Source organism: Centropristis striata, chromosome 11, assembly GCF_030273125.1.
Source record: "Centropristis striata isolate RG_2023a ecotype Rhode Island chromosome 11, C.striata_1.0, whole genome shotgun sequence".
Classification (NCBI taxonomy): Eukaryota; Metazoa; Chordata; class Actinopteri; order Perciformes; family Serranidae; genus Centropristis; species Centropristis striata.
The window spans coordinates 30,406,943-30,433,668 of NC_081527.1; the positions used below are offsets into that span (position 1 = coordinate 30,406,943).

At 41.0% G+C, this 26,726-nt stretch overlaps 1 protein-coding gene and 1 pseudogene across 4 annotated transcripts in view; both read right to left on the reverse strand.

The window, feature by feature from the left end:
- On the reverse strand, nt 1–21,063 carry LOC131980879 (acyl-coenzyme A thioesterase 5-like; annotated as a pseudogene).
- The window catches only part of LOC131980877 (acyl-coenzyme A thioesterase 5-like), a 16,675-nt gene continuing 3,311 nt past the window's right edge, over nt 13,363–26,726 (reverse strand). Inside the window, exons 1-5 of one of the 4 annotated variants that reach the window (XM_059345186.1) lie at nt 25,517–25,702; nt 23,877–23,970; nt 15,878–16,339; nt 14,861–15,063; nt 13,363–14,718 (exon numbers count right to left, since the gene is read on the reverse strand). In XM_059345186.1, coding sequence (XP_059201169.1) covers nt 14,098–14,718; nt 14,861–15,063; nt 15,878–16,334 — 1,281 coding nt within the window. In that variant the 5' untranslated portion in view covers nt 16,335–16,339; nt 23,877–23,970; nt 25,517–25,702 and the 3' untranslated portion in view covers nt 13,363–14,097. Of the gene's footprint in view, nt 14,719–14,860; nt 15,064–15,877; nt 16,340–23,876; nt 23,971–25,516; nt 25,703–26,726 lie in introns of those variants that run through there. The other 3 variants (XM_059345184.1, XM_059345187.1, XM_059345185.1) reach the window with 3 other exon arrangements.

The window sequence follows — 26,726 nt, forward strand, 5'->3', positions numbered from 1 at the left end:
CTATAACTTGGCTTAAGTCTGTGTTGCATCACAGCTCAGGTGAGTTCTGAAAAAGTCCAGAATCTTCTTCCATGCGTGGACTTCAGCTGCTGCGTGGGTCTTCGGCTCACCCCCCCAAAGAACTGGTTTGCCCCCCAATGCATGAAAGCTGGAGGGGCAGTAGGGTCCATAAGGCGGCTCTAGGTAATGCCCCGTTTTAGGGTAAGACACGCTCTCAAAGTTGTCCTTCCCATGACGCTGCAGTCTCTCCACCAGTATGTCCATGTAAACCTTGCTGTCCCAGTTTTGGTCGTCCTCTGAAGCCACAAAAAGGAATCGTCCAGTGGCTTGTTCAGTGGGGATCAGGGTGGCCTTGTTCTCCTCTGCCAGCAGATTAGGCATAGAGTACTTGCCAATAAAGGCCCCCGACTCAGTTGGAATGACCTTACTGAGGTCACACGTTAACCCAGGGAGGATCTGTCTCTTCTTATAGAGCAGGAGAAAAACTGTGTTTGTACAGCAGCCATTAATCCACACTATGGCCTCGACATCCTGCAGGTAAGAGGCTATTGACAGAGCAAGGTCTCCACTTTTGGAAAGGGAGATTATACCAACTCCTTTGCTCCCCACCTGTGGAAAAAACTGTTTTAGCAACCGTGAATAGAACTTGAAATTTTCCCAATTTTAGCACACCCAGACAGTGATAATATGAAAAAAACAGCAAATATTTCCCTAAAAGTTCAAGATTCTCAGAGATTTGGATTGTTCTCTTCAAACAATTTACCTTATCTTGTTTTTTTAAAAAACTCTATCGCTTTCTTTAAAATAATCGAGGTGGATCTCACTGATGTTCCTCGGCATGTCATCATGACCATACAGTGCTACAGTCAGAGTCACAAATCCACGGCTGGCCAGCAGAGACGCCCTTTTCTCTGATAAACCTCCACCCAAAGTGTACAGATCCAACATGGCAGGGAACGGACCTTTCCCTGGGTTAGGGTTAGACACACAAGAACACAAAATGACACACATCTTCATGGCTGACATCAATTACATCATAGGCACATAAATGAAGTGCACAACAAACATTCAGATGTTTGTTCAACCATGTAGACCCCAACTGATTCATTTATTTGCTGGTAAGTATTCCTCAACAAGTCAGCAACAAAATGATTTGCACTCAGCATAAATATCTGTCAAACTGTACATAAAACTTTTTTTAAACTTGAATTTATTGTGAGAAAATGTCTTACTTTAATCTTGAAAGTTTAACTTCAAAATTTAGTTTTTTGGAAATATTGCCCCCCTCCTCCAGGTTATAACATATGTATAATTAATATATATATTTTAAAATCTAAAATGGCCCTGATACGACATTACAAATAAAATGTATTATAGAATTTGTTGATTTGATCTCCTCTGGGTATTTGTTAACAATGATAAAAGTAAAAAAGTAATACATTACTCATGTACTTTACAACTTTACTCATTGAATGATTTTAATTGATGATTTACAGAGACATAGACTAACCTGGGGGAGTGAACAGGACTCCACGAATATTCAAAGTCAAAGTCAAATTTATTTATATAGCGCATTTACAGATGGCTGAGCCGCACCAAAGTGCTTCACATAAAAGTGCAAAAAGTGCAATAAAATACAGAATTGACAAAGGTAAAAAAGAGACTAAGACTAAACAAAACAAAACAAAACAAAACAAACAAAACAACAACACAAAGCTTTAATTGTAGGCAAGAGAAAAGAGATGGGTTTTTAAGTGAGACTTAAAAACATTTAGGGACTGCGCTGCACGTATGTGGAGGGGGAGGCAGTTCCAGAGTCTGGGGGCTGCTACTGAGAAGGCCCTGTCGCCCCTTGTCTTTAGTCTGGACCTGGGCACCTCCAACAGCAGCTGGTCAGCTGACCGTAGAGCTCTGGAGGGGGTGTGGTGGTGCAGAAGGTCAGACAGGTATGTAGGGGCCAGACCATGGAGGGATTTGTAGACAGTTAGAAGTAGTTTATAGTTGATGCGGTGACGGATGGGGAGCCAGTGGAGTGATGCGAGGACCGGGGTGATGTGATCATGTTTTTTAGTGCAGGTGAGGAGTCTGGCGGCTGAGTTTTGGACCAACTGCAGTCGGCGAAGCTGCAATTGATCCATGCCGGTGTAGAGGGCGTTACAGTAGTCCAGTTGTGATGTGATGAAGGCATGGATAGTTTTCTCCAGGTCACTCTGAGGCAGGTAGGCTTTAGACTTGGCTAGAGTTCTCAGGTGGAAAAAGCTTCTCCTTACCACTGCACTAACCTGCTGTTCAAACTTAAAAGCACTGTCAAAAATCATGCCAAGATTTTTGACAGAAGGCCGGATGTTGGAGGCTAGAGGGCCTAGGGCATCAGTGGAGAAGGCCGGAGAGGTTTTTCCAAAAATAATGATCTCCGTCTTGCTCTCATTAAGGTTGAGGAAGTTTGCACCCATCCATGATCTGATGTCAGCCAGACAATCAAACAATGGCTGGAGTGCAGCCTGCCCATCAACCTTAAGAGGCAGATATAGCTGGACGTCGTCGGCAAAGCAGTGGTAGGAGATGTTGTGTTTGACCAGGATGTCCCCTAGGGGTAAAATATATAACAGGAAGAGGATGGGACCTAGTATAGAGCCCTGAGGGACCCCACAGGTGAGGGGGGCAACAGAGGAGAAGAAATCCCCAAGCAGGACAGAGAAGCTCCTGTCAGCCAGGTAGGACTGGAAGAACTTCAGGGCTGTGCCTTTGATGCCAACTTGGTGCTCAAGCCGTGACAGCAGGATCCTGTGATCCACCGTGTCAAAGGCTGCTGTGAGATCTAGGAGCACTAGGATCACAGGACTCCCTGAGTCAACGACTAGGAGCAGGTCGTTTAGCACTCTCAGCAGTGCAGTCTCTGTGCTGTGGGCTGTTCTGAAGCCAGACTGGAATTTTTCATAGATGTTGTTATTGGTGAGAAAGGCTTTCTGTTGGATGTAGGCTTCTCGCTCGAGGAGTTTAGACAGGAAGGGTAGTTTTGAAATTGGTCTGAAGTTTGAGAGAATGGAGGGGTCGAGGTTGGGTTTCTTTAGTAGTGGCTGCACCACGGCGAACTTGAAGGCAGCCGGGACACAACCAGTGGAGAGGATGGAATTAAACAACAGTAGAAGGAAGGGGGCAACTGTGTTGAAAACTGTAGCATCCTTAAGTAGACGGGGGGGTAGACAGTCAGAGGGGCAGTTAGAAGGCTGCAGGTGTCTGACTGCATCGGAGAGGGAGGATAGGGTAATGGGCTCAAACTGCTCGAAGACAGCCGGCTGGGGAAGGGGGGGAGGCGGGGGGAGGGGGCTGGCAGAGGTATCAGAGGGCCTGAGTGCTGCGATCTTGTCAATGAAGAATTTTTGAAAGCTTTCACAGAGGGCAGGTGAGGGCACAACAGGGGATTCATTACGGGGATTTATGAGAGAATTTAGAGTATTGAAGAGAAACTGAGGTTTGTGACTGTTACTGGAGACCAGGGTGGAAATGTACTGTGATTTGGCAGTTTTAACGGCTCGTTGGTAGTCCACTAGGCGACTTCGGAGGATTTGGAGGGACACGTGGAGGCGGTCCTTCTGCCACTTGCGCTCAGCCTGCCTACAGGAGCGTCTGAGGACACGTGTTGCATCATTGAGCCATGGTGTTAACTGGGCTTTAGCTTGTTTGGGTTTGAGAGGGGCAACAGAGTCCAGAATGTCAGTGCAAGCTGATGAGAATGCAGAATGAAGCTGATCAGCACTACACTCAGAGATAATGTCCAGTTGTGGCCCATACAGGGGTGAATCATTGAAAGCGGCTGAAAACTGCCCAGCAGTGGATGAGTTAATTGTGCGTGAGGTCCGTTTGGTGACACTAGGGTTACTACCTGGGTGTGGGACTGATACAGTGAACAGAATTGGGGAATGGTCAGAGAAAGACATGGCACAGATTTCAGTCACCGAGGCAGAAACACCATAAGACAGCACAAGATCAAGTGTGTGACCCTTTTCGTGTGTTGGGCCGGTGACAGCTTGCTTAAGACTAAATGAATCTAGAAGGTTCAGAAAGTCCCGGGTCAGAGGTTGAGACTCGCAGCAAACATGGACATTAAAGTCACCACAAATTATTAAGTGGTCATACTATTAAGTGGTCATAATATTCCCCTCTTTGACAGGGCGCCGCGTGACCCCGTCTGCTATCAGAAGCCTCTCATTGGTCGCCTCTGCCAGCATCCTGCCGTCCCCCTCCTCCTCGTGCACAGAGAACTTCACCACGTGAGGGTTTAGTGATTTTGTTTTGTGAAACCTTTTGTGCACAGTGTCTGGCTTCATGGACCACAGCAGACCCATGGGTTCAACTCCAGTGTAGCTCCCACTGAGTGAGGGGTCTCTCTCCAGGTCGATCTCCCCGCTCCCATCAGCCTTGTAGGTGGCCGAGGAGCTGAACAGCTCTCCCTTCTCGTCAGTCGATCTGACTCTCATGGTGACCACCTGTCTCGACCTCAGCCCCGACACCTTCACCTGAACGGGCTCATCGAACATGCACCTGGCTTTTGGCAGCAGCCTCACTCTGACCTGGGAGGACATCTCGTCTGAAACATAATCATTAAAATAGTAAAAAGCTTAAAACTTGTACCCCAGGTCTTATCGTGTCTTTTGTCTCATGTCAGACAACTATGAGTAGTTGGCACTTGCACCAAAGGGTGATTGCTATCCTATAAGCATCTCAGATAGGTTTATACATAACTGTTCAAGGCCCAAAGGGGCTAAATGCTACAATATTTCACAAAAAAGCATGGCAAAGATTACAGCACTGCAATTAATACACATTTTACATTTGTCTTTGAAATGACACAAGCAAAGAGGGACGCGGAATTGTGCACAAGTGCACATCTTGATGTAATCCATTGACCGAGACTATTATTGCTAATGACCACTTATATATCATGGCTGATGATGACACTATACTGTAAACCATAGGCCTCAATCTTGCGGCCCGCGGGCCAATTGCGGCCCTCGTGACGATATTTTGTGGCCCCCACCTTAATATGAAAGTTTAATTGTTAGTTTTATAAGAATGGCACTTTACTGTGTTGTGTGTGGAAGGTCCCTTTATTGCGCAAGCTGAACCTTTTGTTTCACTTGTTTCTATGACGACATTAACAACAATCAGCACGGCGGTTAATGAACAGCCCGGTAGCAGTCGTCCTTCAGGCGCCCGCTATCCCGCTACTTTCTACCATCTACAAATGTCCTGATGTTCATGTCATCATGAAAGACATGAATATCAAGCGCAAAAAGAAAGGCAACTGCTACCGGACCATTTAATATTTTTATTATTATTTTATCCTCTTTAATTGGTTCACACATGAACAAGGTACATGACTTGCTGTGGTGAAGTTTCACAAAAATAAAACTGGCACACACACATGGCAACCAATCCATAAAAACGCACATTATACAGCAAATAATAATAATCAACCGATTCAAATAACTTGTACTCACGCACAACGACCACTCAGTGATAACAGGCAGTTATCTTTAGGATCAGTTTGACTCCGCCGTAACCGACGAGGATATGCGGCAGCAATTATTAATATTTTTGTATGTAATGACTCAAGCAAAGAAATGAGGACTATTAGTTTTATATGGAATGACTATTCAGCATTCACAAGTATAGTTAATTTTGACTGACATGACATAAGCAATTATAATGTTATATGAAAGTTATATGAAAGCAATTGATGCATGTCCAAAAGCATTTGTAATTTGTTGTAAGGAGAAACTGCTACTATGATAAACACAAATGACTAAATGTTGAGGAGGTTGAACTGTTGTGCAAATGTTAACATTGATGTGAGAAATGCACCAAAGCGACTGGGAAAAACTGTAACAAGAAGATGTCAGTAAAAATGTGAAATGACAAATAAGGGAGTTAAAAACTTTAAAAAGCTGTTGTCATTCCCATTTTCATCATGCCAAAAATAGTTTGCATCCTTTTGAAGTCTAATGTCGAGTTTTTTTGCCTTTAGTGAATTCTAGTAAAATATGGGTCATTGTTTATTTTGTTAAATGTTAAAACTTTATCTATCCTAATTTATAATGCTATTATGATGTGTCATTTGTAACATTTTACTTGTACTAGTAAGAGATCAAAGACTGAGGAGACTTTAACATCATCTTTATTGAACTGAACACAATTAAAAATCAAAGATAACATATTTAAAAAATAACATAAATAACTGAATTAAAAATCACAGCAAAAACCCTCTATTAAACAACGTAACACACTACTAAATTCAAAAATCAAAGCAAAAAAAACCTCTATTAAACAACATAACACGCCAATAAATTCAAAATTCAAATCAATTTTATTTATATAGCCCAAAATCACAAATCACAGATTTGCCTCAAAGGGCTTCACAGACTGTACATGGTACGACATCCTCTGTCCTTAGACCCTCACATCAGCCAGGGAAAAACTCCTCAAAAAACCGTTTTAGCAGGGGAAAAAGAAGAGGAAACCTCAGGGAGAGAGACAGAGGAGGGATCCATCTCCCAGGACGGACAGATGTCAATAGATGTCGTTGTACAGGGCAGATCAACAGAGTAGAATAGAGTAGATAGAGGGTGAAGGGGGAGAGGGAGGGAGGATAGAGAGAGACGGTTGAGAGGGAGACAGAGAGGAGCAGGAGTTCAGGGAGGAGACAGAGAGGAGCAGGAGTTCTGGGAGGAGACAGAGAGGAGCAGGAGTTCTGGGAGGAGACAGAGAGGAGCAGGAGTTCTGGGAGGAGACAGAGAGGAGCAGGAGGTCTGGGAGGAGACAGAGAGGAGCAGCAGTTCTGGGAGGAGACAGAGAGGAGCAGGAGTTCTGGGAGGAGTCAGCAGCAGGTGATGAAGCGCCACCATTGGTCAGTAGTGATGGTGAGTGTAGAGTGGACCAGGAGAGGAGCATTCCCATCTGGGGCCCAACAAGATCCACATCAGTGAGACCAGCAGGAGTGATGCTGAGCAGGAACAATCAGAGCAAAAAAAAATCTTCACTACATAAAATAACATACCAATAAAAAAAATCACAGCTCATCGAAAAAGGCTTCACTGCTGCTCCTCAAAAGAGGCAAAGACCTTGAGGTTTCTTCTGTCAATTGCCTCCATACAGAAAGCCTCATAGTCAGTCTTCAACTGAAATGAAAACAGGAAGGGTTCCACAATTTCGGTGGTCTCCTCTTCATCCTGTCTGTCATCCAACCGCAGTTTTTTCAGGGCCCTTATGCGGTCTCCCCTGTCCATCCCAGTAACATCTGGGAGGGAAACTCTGCCTTTAAATATTTGGGTGTTACACCATTTGGCTCCCTCAAGGGCATCTCTCAAGATAACATCTGCTTCCTTGAGGAAAAAGGAAAAATAAGACTAAGGGTAGTGGCTCATTAAGTGATCAAGACAAATTAGATATGTGATAGATATACCTACTGAACATGTCATCACAACTGTTATATGTCTTGCTATACATCAAGCCTTCAGCATTACACACATTAGATTACATACAGAGTCCTTAGTTCCCCCTGCCTTTCTTTTTAGTATAAGTATGACACCTGCCTCCTGTTTCATTTCTTCACGTCGCCTCTTTCGAGCTTGCGATCTCTCTTCTTCAGATATTGGTGAGGGAATGACATACATTATATACTTTCAATATGAGAATATAATCAGGCCTGGCAACAGTGAAACAAGATGAGATGTGATCTCAAGAATGTAAATGAAAAGTATAATAAAATGAAGACACTCATGGCATAGGAAAGTTCTGCAGGAGAACTAGGCACCACCATCTTCGGATTTGCTGCATGTTTGCCTTTGAAAAAGAACGTCAAACAAAAATATGGTGAAATATGTATCCCAAAGAAACATTCTACCCACTATGATGGTGATATTATTTTCTAACACTAATCTATACATACCTCTGTTAAATCACAGTGTGCTGAGAGAGATGACAATCAAATGATACAGTTCAGCAGGATAATTTATCCAAAAGTCCTCCAAGATCCAGTGGACAGGATCTGAGCAATGTTTCTGTGAACAGTGTTTGTGAAAGTAAAGATAAAGTCAAATTCAACAGCTTTTTATACTCTTGCATAAAGGCAAAAGCACAAAGGCATATTTGTATATAATGTTACTATGTGTAAGTAATTTGAAATCAATTGCTACCGTAATCACTGGTGTTTTGCTAACGATTGGTCACATGAGTGGTCCAGTAATTTACCTAGTTGTTCATTTTAATTTAACGTTATACACTGTACAATGTCAATGTTACAAAGTCAATTATGCACAAAGACAGTCTTACTTACTTCCATGGTTGGTCAAAAGAACTGTTGGGACAACTGGGGTCTTTCCGGTGATGTTCGGCGACGTGAGAGGAATGTGAGAGGAAGCACTGCCAGGTCTTTGGCAGCAAGAAATAGGGAAGAGAACTATACAATCTATGGAAGAGAAGCCTTGTTAAGAAGAACCGTTCATGTTCTTTAATATTCCATTCATGTTCAGGACAGTTCATGTTCAGATGAACCCACTGAAGTTATATAACTGTTAGTAAAGACATTTGAGAAGTTTGGATTTTTTTAGCAATGTTTTTTTGTGGAATACAGGATACAGCCCAGCCTCACTCATATACTGCCTCCAGCGGCGCCAAGGTAAATTGAGTTTGAGACCCCTGCTGTGAACACTTCTTTGGCCACATGATGATGTGGTTATTCGGATACAAGACAAGTTAATGTTTGACATAAACCTTAGACAGAAACACACCTTTGCTGCCACCTTTGCTCGAAACCTGTGAATGACACTGAACCAGAGCTGGCCCATGTGATGTATAGGCAAATGCTTAGGGCGCCGTCCATCGGGGGCGCTAAGCCAGCCCCACAAATGGGGGGAAAAAAAAGTGTAACTTTCACTATTTTTTATAACAAGTTGGTACTATTATTTCTTAATACAAAAAATAATCCCACGTTAATTTAAATGCAAAGTAAAGACTATTTAATCATTAAGCTACACGACTCGCTAATTGCTAATCAATAAATAGCTAGTGTTAACTAGTTTTAACGTCAGTTAATATTGTGCTAAGTTGTTCTGGAAAATAATAATATAGGTAATAAGAGTACTCCCAACTTACATTCCTCTGGGACATTTGTAAAAAATTAGCTCTTTTAAGCAGGTGACATTTTTGATGCCTTCTGGTTCGCTAACGTTTGCCCTGCCAGTAATAGTCACTTTTCCACCCCTTTATATATTATAGTTGTAAGCCTAGTTGTTAAAGTGCACATCATTAATGTTAATTAAGCAATATCAGAGGGAATGCTGTTTTGAATATCAGCACTGCTGTGATTCGGTAAAAGATAATCATAACATAACTTTCTCATATGATATATTATACTGCTACTTTGCATTCTGCTATTCAGCATTTCACTGTAATGATGACAATAATTTGAATCTCATCTACTTTGCATATCAGTCAACATCATTCATATATCTCTATGGTTTTTCATTTATATTATATCATTTCATTTTATTCCTGATATCATATGTTTTTATTATTAGACTGTAATACGCAATAGTGTCACATACTCCTCTCTTCAGATGCGTTGTTGAAGTTTCTGAATCCCCCCTGGGCCATCTACCACATCTACTGCTGCTGCCTCCACCTCAGCAACACAACCCACCAGTGATGCAGCAGATTCAAGTGATCCTCCTGTTGCCTCCACCTCAGCAGTAGGATCCTCTTTTTTGTAATATAGTTGTTAAAGTCATTACTGTTTTCGTTAATATCTTGTTTTGTGCAGTGCCTTATTTATATTGTATTTCTAATTTGTTTTATGGACACATTTTATATTGTGTTTAGTTAGATCTTATACTGTAGGCTGTTTATGAATGTACTGTATTTCATATATACATTTTTTAAATTTATTTATATATTTTTTTATCTTGTTAACTATACTGATTGTGAATGTGCTTTCTTTAAGTAAAAAAAAAGGTAAAAGACAAAGCTCTTCGGTTTCTTGTGAGTATATACACTACACTGGCGATGCAAGGGGGGCGCCACCTAAAATCTTGTCTAGGGCGCCAGATTGGTTAGGGCCGGGCCTGCACTGAACCACAGAGGGGCATACCATAATAAGCCACTTTCTGTATGTGAAAAAAAGAATGTGTGTCTGAATGTGTTGATAACGATAGTTGATAATGGCGATGTTTGATTGGCTCACCCAGAAACACCCAATTTCTCTCCGCAAATAACACAGCACCCATTGTTTTACAGTGAGGAGATGAAAGGGATTGATCCAGGACAAAGATAGCGCACGGCTAATTTGCCATAGCGTCCTTTTGTCGACTCTGGTAAACCCAAAGCTAACCTTGGGTTATTTACATAACCCCGGTTCTCTGAGTAATATGCGTGAGATGTCTCACTATGGGATGCACGCCCTGCTGCAGACCTCAGAAGCATTAATCTCATTCCGCCAATCCTGATTGGCAGGTGAAACGTGTGCGTCCGCCCCAGGTAGTACCACCTACCTTAAATAGTTAATGCGGACCACATCATTTAAGACAAGCACCTCTTCTCATTCGCCAAAGCAAGAAGTGTTGTGTGGTGAGACATCTCACTCATATTACTCAGAGAACCCGGGTTATGTAAATAACCTAAAGTTCTCTTTTTATAATATTTCTTTCAATGTCTCAATATGGGATATGGTTTCTCCCATATTGCCAGACAACCTTATCTAATGTCCACCAACCCACTGGGAAAAATACTCTGTTCCAATCAGGACAGCAAAACTGCTTGTGCCATGCACGGAGCGGAGATGTCCAGCATTAGAAATGGTAAAAAGTGATAGGCGAGGACCCACTCGCCGCAGCAAAGATGTCCTGAACAGAAACTCCCTTGAATAAGGCCCAGGGTGTAGCCAAGCCCAGAGTCGAGAGTACACGCAGGCCTACAGGTGGCTACAAACCCTGAATCGTGTAAACCAAAGCAATCGCCTCCAACACCCAGTGGGATGGACACTAAGTGACAGGTTTCCCCTTATGAGGGTTAGCGCTGGAGACGAACAGCTGATTGCTCCTCCCAACACCCTTCGTCCTATCCATGTCACCACACCTGGTGAGGCAGTAAATGCCACAAGGTCAATCGGAGAATATGAGCCCCACCACCTTAAGCACAAAAGCTGGGTTGGGCTTCAAAATCATCCTCACATCACTCGGGCTGCGCAGTAGCATAGTGCTAATAGGCTACACAGTTAGCTCTGTAGCATTACAGTATGTATGTGCTGCAGCAGTATGTGTTCACTTAGCGACCTCCGTTTGTTTACAACAAGCACCGGACACTCTATGCACAGTGAGCGACCTCCGTAGTGACCACCTTCCTGGACAGGATGGAACCCATGGGCACCCAGCGGGTCAGACAGGATGGGACTCGCCAGTGACGCATCACCCTGAACCCGGTGTGACCAGCACTCTCCGTGTGCCATGATGCACGGGATCCAGTCCACATAAGGCCATCCAAAGCTGGAATTCCCTCATGTGGAGCCGGCCAAGACGGACTATGAGAAACGAAAGGGAGCATGCGGTACTCGTAACAAACCCCCCGGAAAGCAAATCTCAGATACTTTTCTGTGGGGAGGATAGATTGGGATGTGGAAATACGGAGGTCTCAGCTATGACAGCGAGCCAGGGGATAGCCAGCTGGGCAGCAGCGTGTTTGCACACGTTGCGATTGTCCGAGCTGGGGAGGGGAGAAGCTGGTGTGCTGTTCTCATCTCCATCCCCAAAAGCTTTGCAGCCCGGGCCAGAGTAATGGAGATGTTGTCCCCCATAGTCCAGTAACAGAGCGTCTTCCACCTGCAGGGGATCCTCAGGTGCAGCCACGGCAACGACCCCCCTCTCCTCTCCGTCTTTAGCGATCCTGCCAGAAGGGAGATAAAGGGGTCTTGTCCAGACAAGCTAGCCACATGAACAATTTAAGGTAGGTGGTACTACCTGGGGCGGATGCACACGTTTCACCAGCCAATCAGGATTGGTGCAGATTAATGCTTCCAAGGTCTGCAGCAGGGCGTGCATCCCATAATGAGACATGAGAATTAAATATTATGAAAGAGACTGTATATAATTTAAACGATAAGAAGTTAGACTTCAGTTTCACATCACTTAAATAACTGGAAACATAACTTTAACTTACTTTAACTGGAAAGATGTCACAAAAACCTATGTTAGCTGACAAAAAAATATATAATTAATATACCCCGTGGAATTAAGATTCCCAGGGGGGTCTTACTGTTAATTTGACATAACACAGACTTATGTAACCTATACATTCATGCAATTTTAATGAATTTCAAATACATTTTTAAATGTTTTCTCTTTTATTATGCGCAAAATAAAGCAAAATGTGAAGCAGCTACAATATGAAACCCCAAAATTGGTGTACATTTGCCTTATCAGCTCTCACATAGTGATTATTCAGAGGTTTACTTCACCATCTGGTGGCCACAGTGATGGTTGCAGGTACGTCAGAGTAAAAAATAATAAGCTTTTAGCTCAAGCTTAATTTGACAATGAGACAATCAATAATGTCATGAGGAGTGTTGGACAAGAAAATGAAAAAAGAGGCAAACATCTGATATTCTTTAAAAAACTACCTCATAACAAAATAGAAAAAAAAACATTGAAATACACATACATAGCAGCAATCATGTGCCTGTATTTAAACACAACATACTTTTATCCTTGTACTTTTTTTTTATTCTGCAGCAACTACATTTGAATGTGATAGAACATTTTTTTTTAACATAAGCATACTTTTCTAGATGCTTAGAGACAAGAATGTTTAATGGCAACATCTGACCACATGAGGGCAGCCTAAGAGTTTAAAATAAGGAAAACAGATGCATTAAGCTGCACCCTGAGTCAAAACTCAATCCACATTTCTGTTTTCTGGCAGCAGAAAAATGTATAACTCCTCATGATGTCAGATAACTTCTTTATTCACTGTGACATTCAAAGGAACAGCACACTCAAAAAGATAAAGAAAATGCCGTTTTCATTCTTTGCTTTTATTCATCAAACTAAGAATTCTCTTTTGTGATGCTTTTGAGCTGAGAAATGTGAGTGTAATACTTCTGTTTTGTCTGTTCGCACTAGCATCACAACATTGTGTCTAAGTTTGTGGTATAAAAACTTAGCATGGTGGTACAATTCATCAACGGCATTACATTACATGACATTACAGTCAACCTGATGGTACAAGCCTCATACCACAGGAATCAAGTGGGTGCACAACTTTTAAGAGCCAACTGTAAGTGCTACAGGAGTACTATATCAACAACGCAATGTGTTAAATTGCGGCGGGAGATGTCTATGCTATCTGAGGTGGGAGTTGCCAGCTGCTTGGCTGATGCAGATCAGAGAGGACGGTCAAGAGTGTAAAGTTTCACCAGATCCTGTATGTAAGCTGGGACTGAACCATTTGCAGCAGAGTACGCCAGAGCTAGAGTCTTGAATCATATCTGTGCAGCCACTGGTAACCAGTGGAGGGAGCGGAGGAGGAGTTTTGTGTCCATAACTCAGGATTTTGTAAAATAACTCCAGGCTCAAATCTGTTATATCAACTCAGAAAAAGTAAAATATGATTTGACTGTTTTGTCACTGAGATCTTACACTTAAATGAAACAAAACTTTTTAATTACAAAAATACATACAAAGTTGGAATTTCAAAAAAAGGCATATTTATCTTAAAGATGATATCTATCAATATTTTCGCTTTCCATTGATTATATGGGAATGTTGATCATTGAATCAATAAAGATTGATATATATTGTTATACTCCTAATGTTCGCTTTGGATATATTCTTTTCACTAGTCTGAAAGAAGACGTCCCAAAAATTGATTCCTTTGTGAAAAAAAGTTTTCCTGTAGTGTTTCACATTAGATATAATTTTTGATCATTAAATCAAACAGCAAATTGTTTGCCTCATTACAAAAGATTGCGATACGATTAATGTCAGTTACTTAACTGGTGATCTGCAGATTTGATCTGATCTGATGCCTTCCATATCATGATATTTCTATCTATAACTTGGCTATAGTCTGTGTTGCATCACAGCTCAGGTGAGTTCTGAAAAAGTCCAGGATCTTCTTCCACGTGTGGACTTCAGCTGCTGCGTGGGTCTTCGGCTCACCCCCCCAAAGGAATGGTTTGCCCCCCATCGCATGAAAGCTGGAGGGACAGAAGGGTCCATAAGGCGGCTCTAGGTAATGCCCCGTTTTAGGGTAAGACATGATCTCAAAGTTGTCCTTCCCATGACGTTGCAGTCTCTCCACCAGTATGTCCATGTAAGCCTTGCTGTCCCAGTTTTGGTCGTCCTCTGAAGCCACAAAAAGGAATCGTCCAGTGGCTTGTTCAGTGGGGATCAGGGTGGCCTTGTTCTCCTCTGCCAGCAGATTAGGCATAGAGTACTTGCCAATAAAGGCCCCCGACTCAGTGGGAATGACCTTACTGAGGTCACACGTTAACCCAGGGAGGATCTGTCTCTTCTTATAGAGCAGGGGAAAAACTGTGTTTGCACAGCAGCCATTAATCCACACTGTGGCCTCGACATCCTGCAGGTAAGAGGCTATTGACAGAGCAAGGTCTCCACTTTTGGAAAGGGAGATTATACCAACTCCTTTGCTCCCCACCTGTGGAAAAAACTGTTTTAGCAACCGTGAATAGAACTTGAAATTTTCCCAATTTTAGCACACCCAGACAGTGATAATATGAAAAAAACAGCAAATATTTCCCTAAAAGTTCAAGATTCTCAGAGACTTGGATTGTTCTGTTCAAACAATTTACCTTATCTTGTTTTTTTAAAAACTCTATCGCTTCTTCAAAATAATCGAGGTGGATCTCACTGATGTTCCTCGGCATGTCATCATGACCATACAGCGCTACAGTCAGAGTCACAAATCCACGGCTGGCCAGCAGAGACGCCCTTTTCTCTGATAAACCTCCACCCAAAGTGTACAGATCCAACATGGCAGGGAACGGACCTTTCCCTGGGTTAGGGTTAGACACAAGAACACAAAATGACACACATCTTCATGGCTGACATCAATTACATCATAGGCACATAAATGAAGTGCACAACAAACATTCAGATGTTTGTTCAACCATGTAGACCCCAACTGATTCATTTATTTGCTGGTAAGTATTCCTCAACAAGTCAGCAACAAAATGATTTGCAGTCAGCATAAATATCTGTCAAACTGTACATAAAACAGTTGATAAAGATGGCAGGAGCCATTATTTCTGACATTAGCCACCCTCTACAATTCCAGTTTAAGTCCTCCGTTTCCTGCCTCAGACAACCATATGCAACAACTAACAGATATAAGAAAAATAGAGGTTCGAGAAAAGAGCTGCATTCTGTCAAGAAATTGCTGTTGCTGAAGTTTTAAAAAAGTTTAGCAATCTTCAAGGATAGGGCAAGTGGTCCAAATGAATAAAGTACATTTTTTGTGAGTAGATTTGTGACTTATACATGGCTACGTTACAAGGCAAGTAAATGTTTGACATAAGCACACCTTTGCTCTTACTACGGACATAAAGTTATTTTAATTTGCACGTTATGACTGCTGGATGCAGATAAAAGCAACTTTGATCTTGAAAGTTTGACTTGAAAATTGTTTTTTTTTTTGTGAATATTGCCACCCTCCTCCAGGTTATAATTTATATATTATATATAAAGTCTAATATTAATACATATTTTATTTTGTTCTCTTCTGGGTATTTGTTAACAAATGCATTTTCCTTTAACTTTTACACTCATTGAATGATTTTAATTGATGATTTACAGAGACATAGACTAACCTGGGGGAGTGAACAGGACTCCACGAATATTCCCCTCTTTGACAGGGCGCCGCGTGACCCCGTCTGCTATCAGAAGCCTCTCATTGGTCGCCTCTGCCAGCATCCTGCCGTCCCCCTCCTCCTCGTGCACAGAGAACTTCACCACGTGAGGGTTTAGTGATTTTGTTTTGTGAAACCTTTTGTGCACAGTGTCTGGCTTCATGGACCACAGCAGACCCATGGGTTCAACTCCAGTGTAGCTCCCACTGAGTGAGGGGTCTCTCTCCAGGTCGATCTCCCCGCTCCCATCAGCCTTGTAGGTGGCCGAGGAGCTGAACAGCTCTCCCTTCTCGTCAGTCGATCTGACTCTCATGGTGACCACCTGTCTCGACCTCAGCCCCGACACCTTCACCTGAACGGGCTCATCGAACATGCACCTGGCTTTTGGCAGCAGCCTCACTCTGACCTGGGAGGACATCTCGCCTGAAACATAATAATAACGTTATTATTATTATTATTAATAATAATGATAATAATAACGATAATAAAAAGCTTAAAACTTGTACCCCAGGTCGTATCGTGTCTTTTGTCTCATGTCAGACACCTATTAGTAGTGTTAGAAAAATTGCATGAGGAAACCTTGAAAATTGATAATGTGTCACCGACAGAAAAAATCTGTCACCAACAGAAAAAACCTCACCATTTTTCTGCGCATTCTTTGATGGGGAAATGAAGAGCTGGAGAACATCCAAGTTTCTCAGTTTAACAAAAGTTTTATTACAATACGTCAAAAAATGTGCACTTTACAGAGATCTCCGGGTTCAAAATTAACTCATGTCCCTGAATACAAACAGACGTGTTTCAGTTCGTGAAGTCTGAACCACGACTCCCTCCCTGGAACCCATTAAAATACTAACATTTGTTTACAAAACATGCTGGTCGATTTCTTCCAGGAAGTCCCGCCTTCTTGATCCGCTCATTCGCCAGTCTTCTTTCATACCGTCACACATCAGGCCACCTGGGCAATACAATCACTGCTTCCCATAACAAAGCCTTGTGGCCTGCTAACAAACTTGTTAGCACAAACATTTTTCCTTGTTATGACTTACAGAGATTCTCACACGGGATTTTCATTCGGCCTTCTGTGGTCTCCCCTCTCCAGACACACATACACACTCACAAATGCACATACACACACAGCAAAAACTGTGCACCAATATGTCTGGATGTCATTCTTTGTGATTTATAGAATCTTAATCAGTTTAAGCAAATGGAATATATGTAATTAAAGTAATCATAGTTTTCTACATCAATATTAACACACAAACACAATCAATGTATCAAATCATATTGTCTGACTTAGTATAAATGCATAGAGATATGTGACCTGCGTCACTCACAGAGAACAGAGACAGACCACAGAGAAGCAGAAAATAAAACCATTTACCAATATAGAAAATAATCAATTATTTTAACAATTGTTAGCACTTGCACCAAAGGGTGATTGCTATCCTATAAGCATCTCAGATAGGTTTATACTACAATATTTCACAAATCGCTATCCCGCTACTTTCTAACATCTACAAATGTCATGTGATGTCATGTGATATTCATGTCATAGTGAAAAACATGAATATCGAGCGCAAAAAGAAAGGCAACTGCTACAGGACCGTTTATTATCTGCGGTGTTGTTAGTAAACAATAATTTGTATGCTGGCCTAAACAGTCTGGCCTTAGTTTTTTCTGTTAGACAAACTGCAGCTACTCCAGAGACTTTTTTTTATCCTCTTTAATTGGTTCACACATGAACAAGGTACAGGACTTGCTGTGGTGAGGTTTCACAAAAATAATACTGTGCACGGGATCACGCATCACAACATGGCAACCAATCCATAAAAACGCACATTATACAGCAAATAATAATAATCAACCGATTCAAATAACTTGTACTCACGCACAACAAGTGATAACAGGCAGTTATGTTTAGGCTCAGTTTGACTCCGCCATAACCGACGAGGATTTGCCCCAGCAGCGGCCCACTTGACTGGTAACTTTTACTCTGGAACTGTAGTGATATGCGGATCGATACTGAAATATCTATACCAGATCTGTATGCTCTAAAATCGATTCTCAAATGAATATATCGATACTTTTGATACTTCAGTCATTTGTGGTAATGTATATTGTTAACAGGAATACGGTGGAAAGTAACTAAACTATTCAGATCTTGTCTAAATGACACGCTGCTGGTAGGAACTACTTTTTCTTCCGCCTGGGTAAGTGCCTAATACGTAAGCGCTGTGGCACGGTGGCACGCTGCTGCTCACTCGTCTCTCTCTCCATGTGTGTGTAATTCAATGGCGGAGCGGAGAAAAAGTCGAGCTCCACAAACAGCCAGGATGCAGGATGTGTGTGGCACCTGTTGGAAAAGTGTTAAGGGTTGTGGTAACACAACAAACCTGGTGAAACAATTAAGAACAAACCACAACACTGAATATGAGACATTTGCACAGAGGCGGACAGAAGAGCAGCTGCATGAGTTCAGCTTGGAGTAATAGCCTAATATGTTTATCACTGAGATAATCTCACATATAAAGCATAGATTTATTCAGGTAAGGTATCCTAAAATATCAATCATTTAAGTGGATTATGCAGACTAGGTGTCATTAAATTATACAGAGCAATTGTGATAAAACAGCCATGGTGAACTTAATAAAATATATAGCCTACTGGAAAAGATGGATAAAAAAAAAACATTTTAACTATATAATATATTATTATTTACAATGAGTCTAATTTGCTTTAACTGTTAAATAAATATTTTAAAATGTTGGTATTTACCAACTTGTGCAAACATTGTGGCATCTATTTAATTAAATATTTTACTGGCACTTTTTGAGTGACCCAGGATTATAAAAAAGCAAGTGTTTGTATCCCCTTATTCCCCTTATATATATTGTGAATGAGGCTGCTACCTCAGTATACTTCTGAGTTAAAAAAAAAAAAGCTAAATAAGTTACTCTGATGTCTTGTATTCTTAAACTATTTGAAATACACTCCTTTTTTTAGATTAACCAGGCACATTAGGTGTATTTGCACAAAGTATTGGTATCGGATCGGTATCGCCGATACCAGCCTGAATTTTACTCAGTATCGGATCAGAAAGGAAATTGGTGGTATCGAACATCACTACTGTTCATAGTTCATTCGGGTCTACTCGGGTCTTTCCGGTGACGTTCGGCGACGTGAGAGGAATGTGAGAGGAAGCACTGCCAGGTCTCTGGCAGCAAGAAGTAGGGAAGAGAACTATACAGTCTATGGAAGAGAAGCCTTGTTAAGAAGAACCGTTCATGTTCTTTAATATTCCATTCATGTTCAGGACAATTCATGTTCAGAAGAACTCATTGAAGTTAAATAACTGTGAGTAACTGTGACTGAAATTGCATGACCTCACGGGAGTGATGTCAAGAAAAGGGGCGGAGCCAGTGTCATTCAGATGCTCCCCATTAGAACAAGGCCAGTGACATAGGGATTGATTAATGTTAAGGATGTTATTTTGTCAAAAATGAAATAAAGTTCCTGATTGTTATTAATTTATTTTTGGGAACTGTTAAAGAAGCAATTTATGCATTAATGTATTTGAAATCTGTTTTAGTTTTTTTTTTTTGTTGTTGATATTACTCACCATGATTTGGTAATCTGGGACAGTTTTATAAGTACTTTAAATGGGGGAAATATCCATGTATTAACTTGAAAAATTCAGCTAAAAATATGTTGAATGTTGACCACAGTTGTCAGGTAGTCTGACTATCACTATCTTTTTACTATTTTTGAACAAATTGTCTCATTATTGAACAAGGTCAATGTTCAGTTTAGCTAAACTTAGCTGTATTTAGCAATCTAGCTAACTAGCGCACAGGCTCAGTTCACCAGTTAGGCTACCACTTCCTGTGGGGAGGATTGGCTGTCCTGCACTGTATGCAGCAGATGGTTTCATGAGACCTGCGCCGAGGAGAATGGCGTAATAGATGATGATGCTTCCCTCACCTTTAGGGACTGTCTTTTCCTGAGCTCCTAGGCTCACAATGATTCAAAATCAGTTCATCAATTTTAATCCATTCAGTTATTTTATAGTTGAATATTGTTGTATTGGCGATCTATAGGCTACTGTTGTTTTTTAAACTGTGTTATTAATGTTTAGCCTATTCAATTGTTATTTAACCTTTTTTTTTTTTTTTTAGCTTTTATCATTCCTTATTTTAATAGAGGCAATGAATTTAAAATTAATTGTAAATGTGTGTGTATGTGTGTGTGTTTGCACGCGTGCTTGTGTGTGTGCACACGCATTTCATATGTTCCATAATATCATTGTTTTGCACAATATACATTTTCTAAATACATTTAATGTGCTTGTACTTTCATACTGGTTTAAAATGGCTGATATTGAATTTAGCATACATGAATGAGAGGTATTCTAATCAATTTAAGTGTTCAAGATTACCAGGTGACTGTCCCAGATTATCAAACAAACTGTCCCATATTTTCAAATGTTGACGTTATATTGGGTTTTGGTCGAAGGACCACTAATAAATATGTAATTTCCGTTCTGTACATGATATTCACATTTTTTTCTCCTGATTTAGTTAGAACACATCTTAAGGATTACATAAAGGTATGATTTGTTGATTTCATGTTTTAAATAAATCTAGAAAAATATAACAAAGTCAAAATTGCAAAAAGTGTTCCACATTACCCGAATTCACCCTACCTTCGCGGCTTTAAAGGAACACTCCACCGTTTTTTCATATTAAAACATGTTATTCGGTCAAGTAAGACGAGTTGATACAGACCTCTTGCGTCTCAATGCGTGCACTCAATCGCCCTGGCGCGTGGCGCCACTTGGCTAGCACTTAGCTTAGCCCAGTTCATTCATTAGGATCCAAACAGATGGACAGTTAGAAGCGACCAAACTCCTCCACGTTTTCCCTATTTAAATACAGCTACACGAGTAGTTAAACGACCAAGTATGGCGACACAAAATAAAACGTGGCGCTTTTCTAAGCGGATAAAAAGGATAACTATAATGTATGGCGGAATAGCACTTGGGAGCACTTCGACTCGGCGCAGTAATATCATCACTTCTGAAAAATCTTCTCCCCCTCCCTCTCCCTCTCCCTCTCACTTCCGTCAACAGAACCAACGTGAGCTGCACCAGGAGTAGTAGTTCGAGCAGAGCAGACGAAGTATCAGGTTGTAGGAAGATATTTGTGAACAATCATGGTTATAACGTGCATCGTAAAGGGTTGCGATAACAAGCAGAAGGTATATAGTGCCGTTGTCGTGCCAAAAAGTGATTGCCTGCCAGAATCTGATTTCTGGTCGCGGGAGCGCGCACGGTAGCCCGTTGAGCGGTCAGATCTTTACATTATGAAGTTCATGAATGAGATCAAGTCATATTTAGGCAGAAATAACCTTTGAGTAACTGTATCTGGCCTTCAATCAATTTTTGGCAGGTGAAAATGCCTATTTTGTGTTGTAATGGTGCTTTAAAGGGATTCCAAGCTGTCCTGTGAGCTCTAGTGTTTACATTATGAAGCTCATGAATGAGATCAAGTCATATTTAGGCAGAAATAACCTCTCAGTAACTATACTATGCCTTCAATCAGTTTTTGCGAGGTGAAAACTGAAATAGACGTGTCTATCATGTAGTTGCCATGTCTGATTTCGCTACAAACTATACACTTCTTTTGGCCACAGTTGTAATAATTACGCAACAACAAACATTAAACTTTCGAAGCCACATGCCTTTGCTATAATTACATTATAATACAGTTGTGTGTATCTGTATATTAAGACCGTTTAATCCAGAGAAAAGCAGACGTGTTTACGCTACCGCTCAACGGGCTGCCGTGTGCGCTCCCGCGGCCAGAAATCAGATTCTAGCAGGCTATCACTTTTTGGCACGACACCTGAACTGGCGTGTTTGCTCCGAGCATTTCACACAGGAGGACTATACATCCACAGGATTACGCCTAAAGGATGCGGCCACACCGAGAATACTCAAATCACGAACACAACAAAGTGGATCACCCAACACTGTAAGTATCCTTTTGTATGGTATTTGGTTGTCCTGGAAGTGGCCATAACATAACGTTAGCTTATCCAACTTGAGTGTTCAGCCCGGGGAGAGGGGGAGAAGATTTTTCAGGAGTGATGATATTACTGCGCCGAGTCGAAGTGCTCCCAAGTGCTATTCCGCCATACATTATAGTTATCCTTTTTATCCGCTTAGAAAAGCGCCACGTTTTATTTTGTGTCGCCATACTTGGTCGTTTAACTACTCGTGTAGCTGTATTTAAATAGGGAAAACGTGGAGGAGTTTGGTCGCTTCTAACTGTCCATCTGTTTGGATCCTAATGAATGAACTGGGCAAAGCTAAGTGCTAGCTAAGTGCTAGCCAAGTGGCGCCGCGCGCCAGGGCGATTGAGTGCACGCATTGAGACGCAAGAGGTCTGTATCAACTCGTCTTACTTGACCGAATAACATGTTTTAATATGAAAAAACGGTGGAGTGTTCCTTTAAGTGGTTGATTTTCGTCCAAATGGAAATACAGCTCTTTGTCTATTTAATCATTGATTCGATGAGAACAGTCAGACTGACCCGAGATAAGAGCAAATAGTTGATTTACAGGAAACAAACTCACAATGGCTGAGCGACAGAAAGCTTTTATTTGTGAAGCACAAACAGGCAGTTTGTGATTTCCTGTTAACAGACACCAAAATAAGAGCTCAAGATCTAAGCAGAAAACATATGAGAAAACGTCATTAATAATATAGTTACTGTTTCCCAGATCCCTAACCCCAGATGTGATTATAATTGATTTAAACATATATAACAATTTCCATGTGAAATTTAATTTATGTACATGTAGGTTTACATGTCTAATTACAGTAAGAAAGTAACTTTGATGAGAGAAAGCAGTAAGAACACTTGGGCAATCGTAAAAAGTACATCTGTATTTTACTGTACTGTATTTTATTGACTAGTACTGTACTGTCTGAATGTGTTGATAACGGTGATGTTTATTTGGCTCACCCAGAAACACTCAATTTCTTTCCGCAAATAACACAGCACCCATTGTTTTACAGTGAGGAGATGAAAGGGATCGATCCAAGACAAAGATAGCGCACAGCTAATTCACCAGCCATATCGTCCTTTTGCCGACTCTGGTAAACCCAAAGCTAACCTTGGGTTCTTTACATAACCCTGGTTCTCTGAGTAATATGCGTGAAATGTCTTACTATGGGATGCACATTGTGCTGCAGACCTCAGAAGCATTCATCTCAGAATTAGAGTAATGGAGATGTTGGCCTCGTTTTTTATTCTCTGAAATGAGGGACTCCGCCCGGCGACAGGAGCTAAATAACATCCATCTGTGAACAGTTAAGCTAGCTAGCCCAGGACGAGAGATATGCTCCGAGTAAGAAGAAGTGTTTGAATGATGTGGTGCCGTTCGCATGAACTATGGTAGGTGGTACTTACTACCTGGGGCGGACGCACACGTTTCACCAGCCAGGGTTGGTGCAATGAGATTAATGCATCTGCAGCAGGGCATGCATCCCATAGTGAGACAACGAACAAAATATTATGAAAGAGAACGTATATGGTTGAAAAGATAAGAAGTTAGACTTCAGTTTCACATCACTTAAATAATTGGAAACATAACATGATCATATATAATAGTAGTAAAATTTGATGCCAAAAGCCGGCAGATGATTCCGTGACGCTAATTTAAACGTTTAAAAAAAAGTCACTAATGTAGTAAGCTTTTTCTCTATTACAATTCTAAATGTAATATTAGCCTGCTCAATAGGTACGTAGCTCTAGACAGTTTGGTAAAGTTAGAAAGATATTCACAGATTGGTTGTTCGTGTGTCAATGAGTAATTGTAATTGGAACATTGCTTTCAGAGAAACAACATATCCATCTGAACCCAGTTAAATAGACTGCAAGTTACAACCTGATTTTCATCATTACGAGCCGTCCTCGGAGTAGGACAACTTCAATTGGCTCTTCTGCGCTGTCGGCTGTGGCTCGGTTGCGCAGGGGCCCGTCTACAAAGTGTAATACAGAAGAGAGATGCTACAAAAATAGGCAATAATGTTACCAAGAGAAGGTGTAGGGTAAAAAAAATCCATACGCACAATAATCTATCCCAGCTGGTTGTACTACATTAATTGGTTTTGGAAAACATGCTTTTATTTAATTTATGTGAATATTTTACATATAAAATATGTAGTAGTACATAAATCCCCTCACACATAATTGATCTGTATTGTTATTCTTGTTATTATTATTATTTAATAGGCTTTGCCATGCAGTTAAATTAATGTGGTTTATTGTTTTCTTATGCAGAACCGGTAAAAGTTAAACTTTTTTTTTCTTCCCCCCCTATTGGTGGCGCCCCCTGGATGGACGGCATCCCTATTATTTGCTTAAGGTGTTAAAATCATGTTATAATTATTTCTATAAATAAAGTACTCCATCCAGGATTCACATTATTGATCACCGACCACTAACAGCTGTATAAAAAAGCAAACTAGATTAACGGTCGTTTAAACGCTTTTTTGTTTTTAATGAGAAACTCACTGATTGTTCATTATCTTCACTTCCAGTCAGATTTAAAAATCATCTTAATATGTCTGATGAAAAGTAAAGAGCTACCGGGAGCTGTTGCTGCTACACAATAAAAGCTGGGTGAGCGTCACAAAGCTTTTATTGTGAACAGCAAACAGAATTACCGCATTCATGTCATCACAAAGTCCTGATAACAATAAAAGTCTTATTCCAAAGTTCAGTCCTATATAGTTTTATGTCTTTAAAAAATAATTAACTTGTTTTCAGCTATTCAGCTATACTTTAACTGGGAAATGTCACAACAACCTAAGTTAGCTGACAAAAAAATATATAATTAACATACCCCCTGGAATTAAGATTCCCAGGGGGTCTTACTGTTCATTTTACATAACACAGACTTATGTGACATATACATTTATGCAATTTTAATAAATTTCAAATACATTTTTTAAAAATGTTTTCTCTTTTGTTATGCTCAAAATAAAGCAAAATTAAGAAAATTAATTAAGCTGACGCATTTGTCCAAAGTGGCTTACTATAAGTGCATTCAACCTGATGGTACAAGCCTCTGACCACAGGAATCAAGTAAGTGCATAACTTTGAAGAGCCAACTGTAAGTGCTACATGGGTACTATATCAGTGCAACGCAATGTGCTAAAGAAGAGCTAAAGGAAATAGAGCTGCTTTTTTAAATTATTATTAGTAGGCGACCATGACTTCACCGAGGTATTGTTGGCCTGCGGCGGAAGATGTCTAGGCTCATTCCACCATTTGGGTTTTGTAAAATAACTACAGGCTCAAATCTGTTATATCAACTCAGAAAAAGCAACTAAAATATGATTTGACTGTTTTGTCACTGAGATCTGACACTTAAATGAAAAAAAAACTTTTTAATTACAAAAATTCACTACCTCCTGCCATTAACTGGCACTGAGGCATCTTTAAACCTGGAGCCTTAGAAAGGGGTACAAACCCTAATATATATTTAGATTGCTTCGCTCCATTCACTTTCCAACAACTAACCTCAATGAAGTCTCTCACCCCTGGATTCCACTGGATGCGTAACAGCTGCAGATCCGTCGTCGGAGCCGTTATGCACCCATTATAATCAATGTGTGAGATTCCACCAACTGCAGATCCGCTGCGTAATGAGTCCGACGACGCATGGCCATCCGACAGCCCTCGCAACACTTGCGCAGAGCTTCTATTTTTGTAGGACGACGGAGCACGGCGCATAAATTCAGCACAGAGCAGATCGTTCGGGTCAGGAAGTCATGCACAAACACAAAATAAAACATCCGGTATATTTTCAAAATAAAATACCTCGGGTTCAAGGCGGATCGTATTTCACAACTTGAAGACGTCATGATGGGCGGGGACAGACCCTGAGTCAACAGGTTATAGGTTGTCACTCGTCTTTTCACCCCACTGACAACGCTCACTCCGGTGCTTGTTGTAAACAACCAGAGATTGCTAAGTGAACACCTCCTGCAGCAGCAGCACATAAACACTGTACTGCGACGGAGCTAACTGTAGCTAACTGCCGCTAACGAGGTCGGCCGGCTTGTTAACAAGAGGCTCTTGTTAACAAGCTCCACTCTCTAGGATTATGGCACAACGGATAGTGACATCTTGTCCTTTGTATTAACGTATGTATTCCCAGAGTACTCACACTTTGAACTCCTGCTCCTCTCTGTCTCCCTCTCAACCGTCTCTCTATCTCCCTTGACTAGACTTGACTAGAGATTGATATATTGTTAAACTCCTAATGTTCACTTTGGATATATTCTTTTCACTAGTCTGAAAGAAGACATCCCAAAAATTGATTCGTTTGTGAAAAAAAAAAGTTTTCCTGTAGTGTTTCACATTAGATATCATTTTTGATCATGAAATCAAACAGCAAATTGTTTGCCTCATCACAAAACATTGCTGTACAATTATTGTCAGTTACCTAACTGGTGATCTGCAGATTTGATCTGATCTGATGCCTTCCATATCATGATATTTCTATCTATAACTTGTCTTTAGTCTGTGTTGCATCACAGCTCAGGTGAGTTCTGAAAAAGTCCAGGATCTTCTTCCACGCGTGGACTTCAGCTGCTGCGTGGGTCTTCGGCTCACCCCCCCAAAGAACTGGTTTGTTCCCCAATGCATGAGAGCTGGAGGGGCAGTAGGGTCCATAAGGCGGCTATAGGTAATGCCCCGTTTTGGGGTAAGACCTTTATTGTGTTTT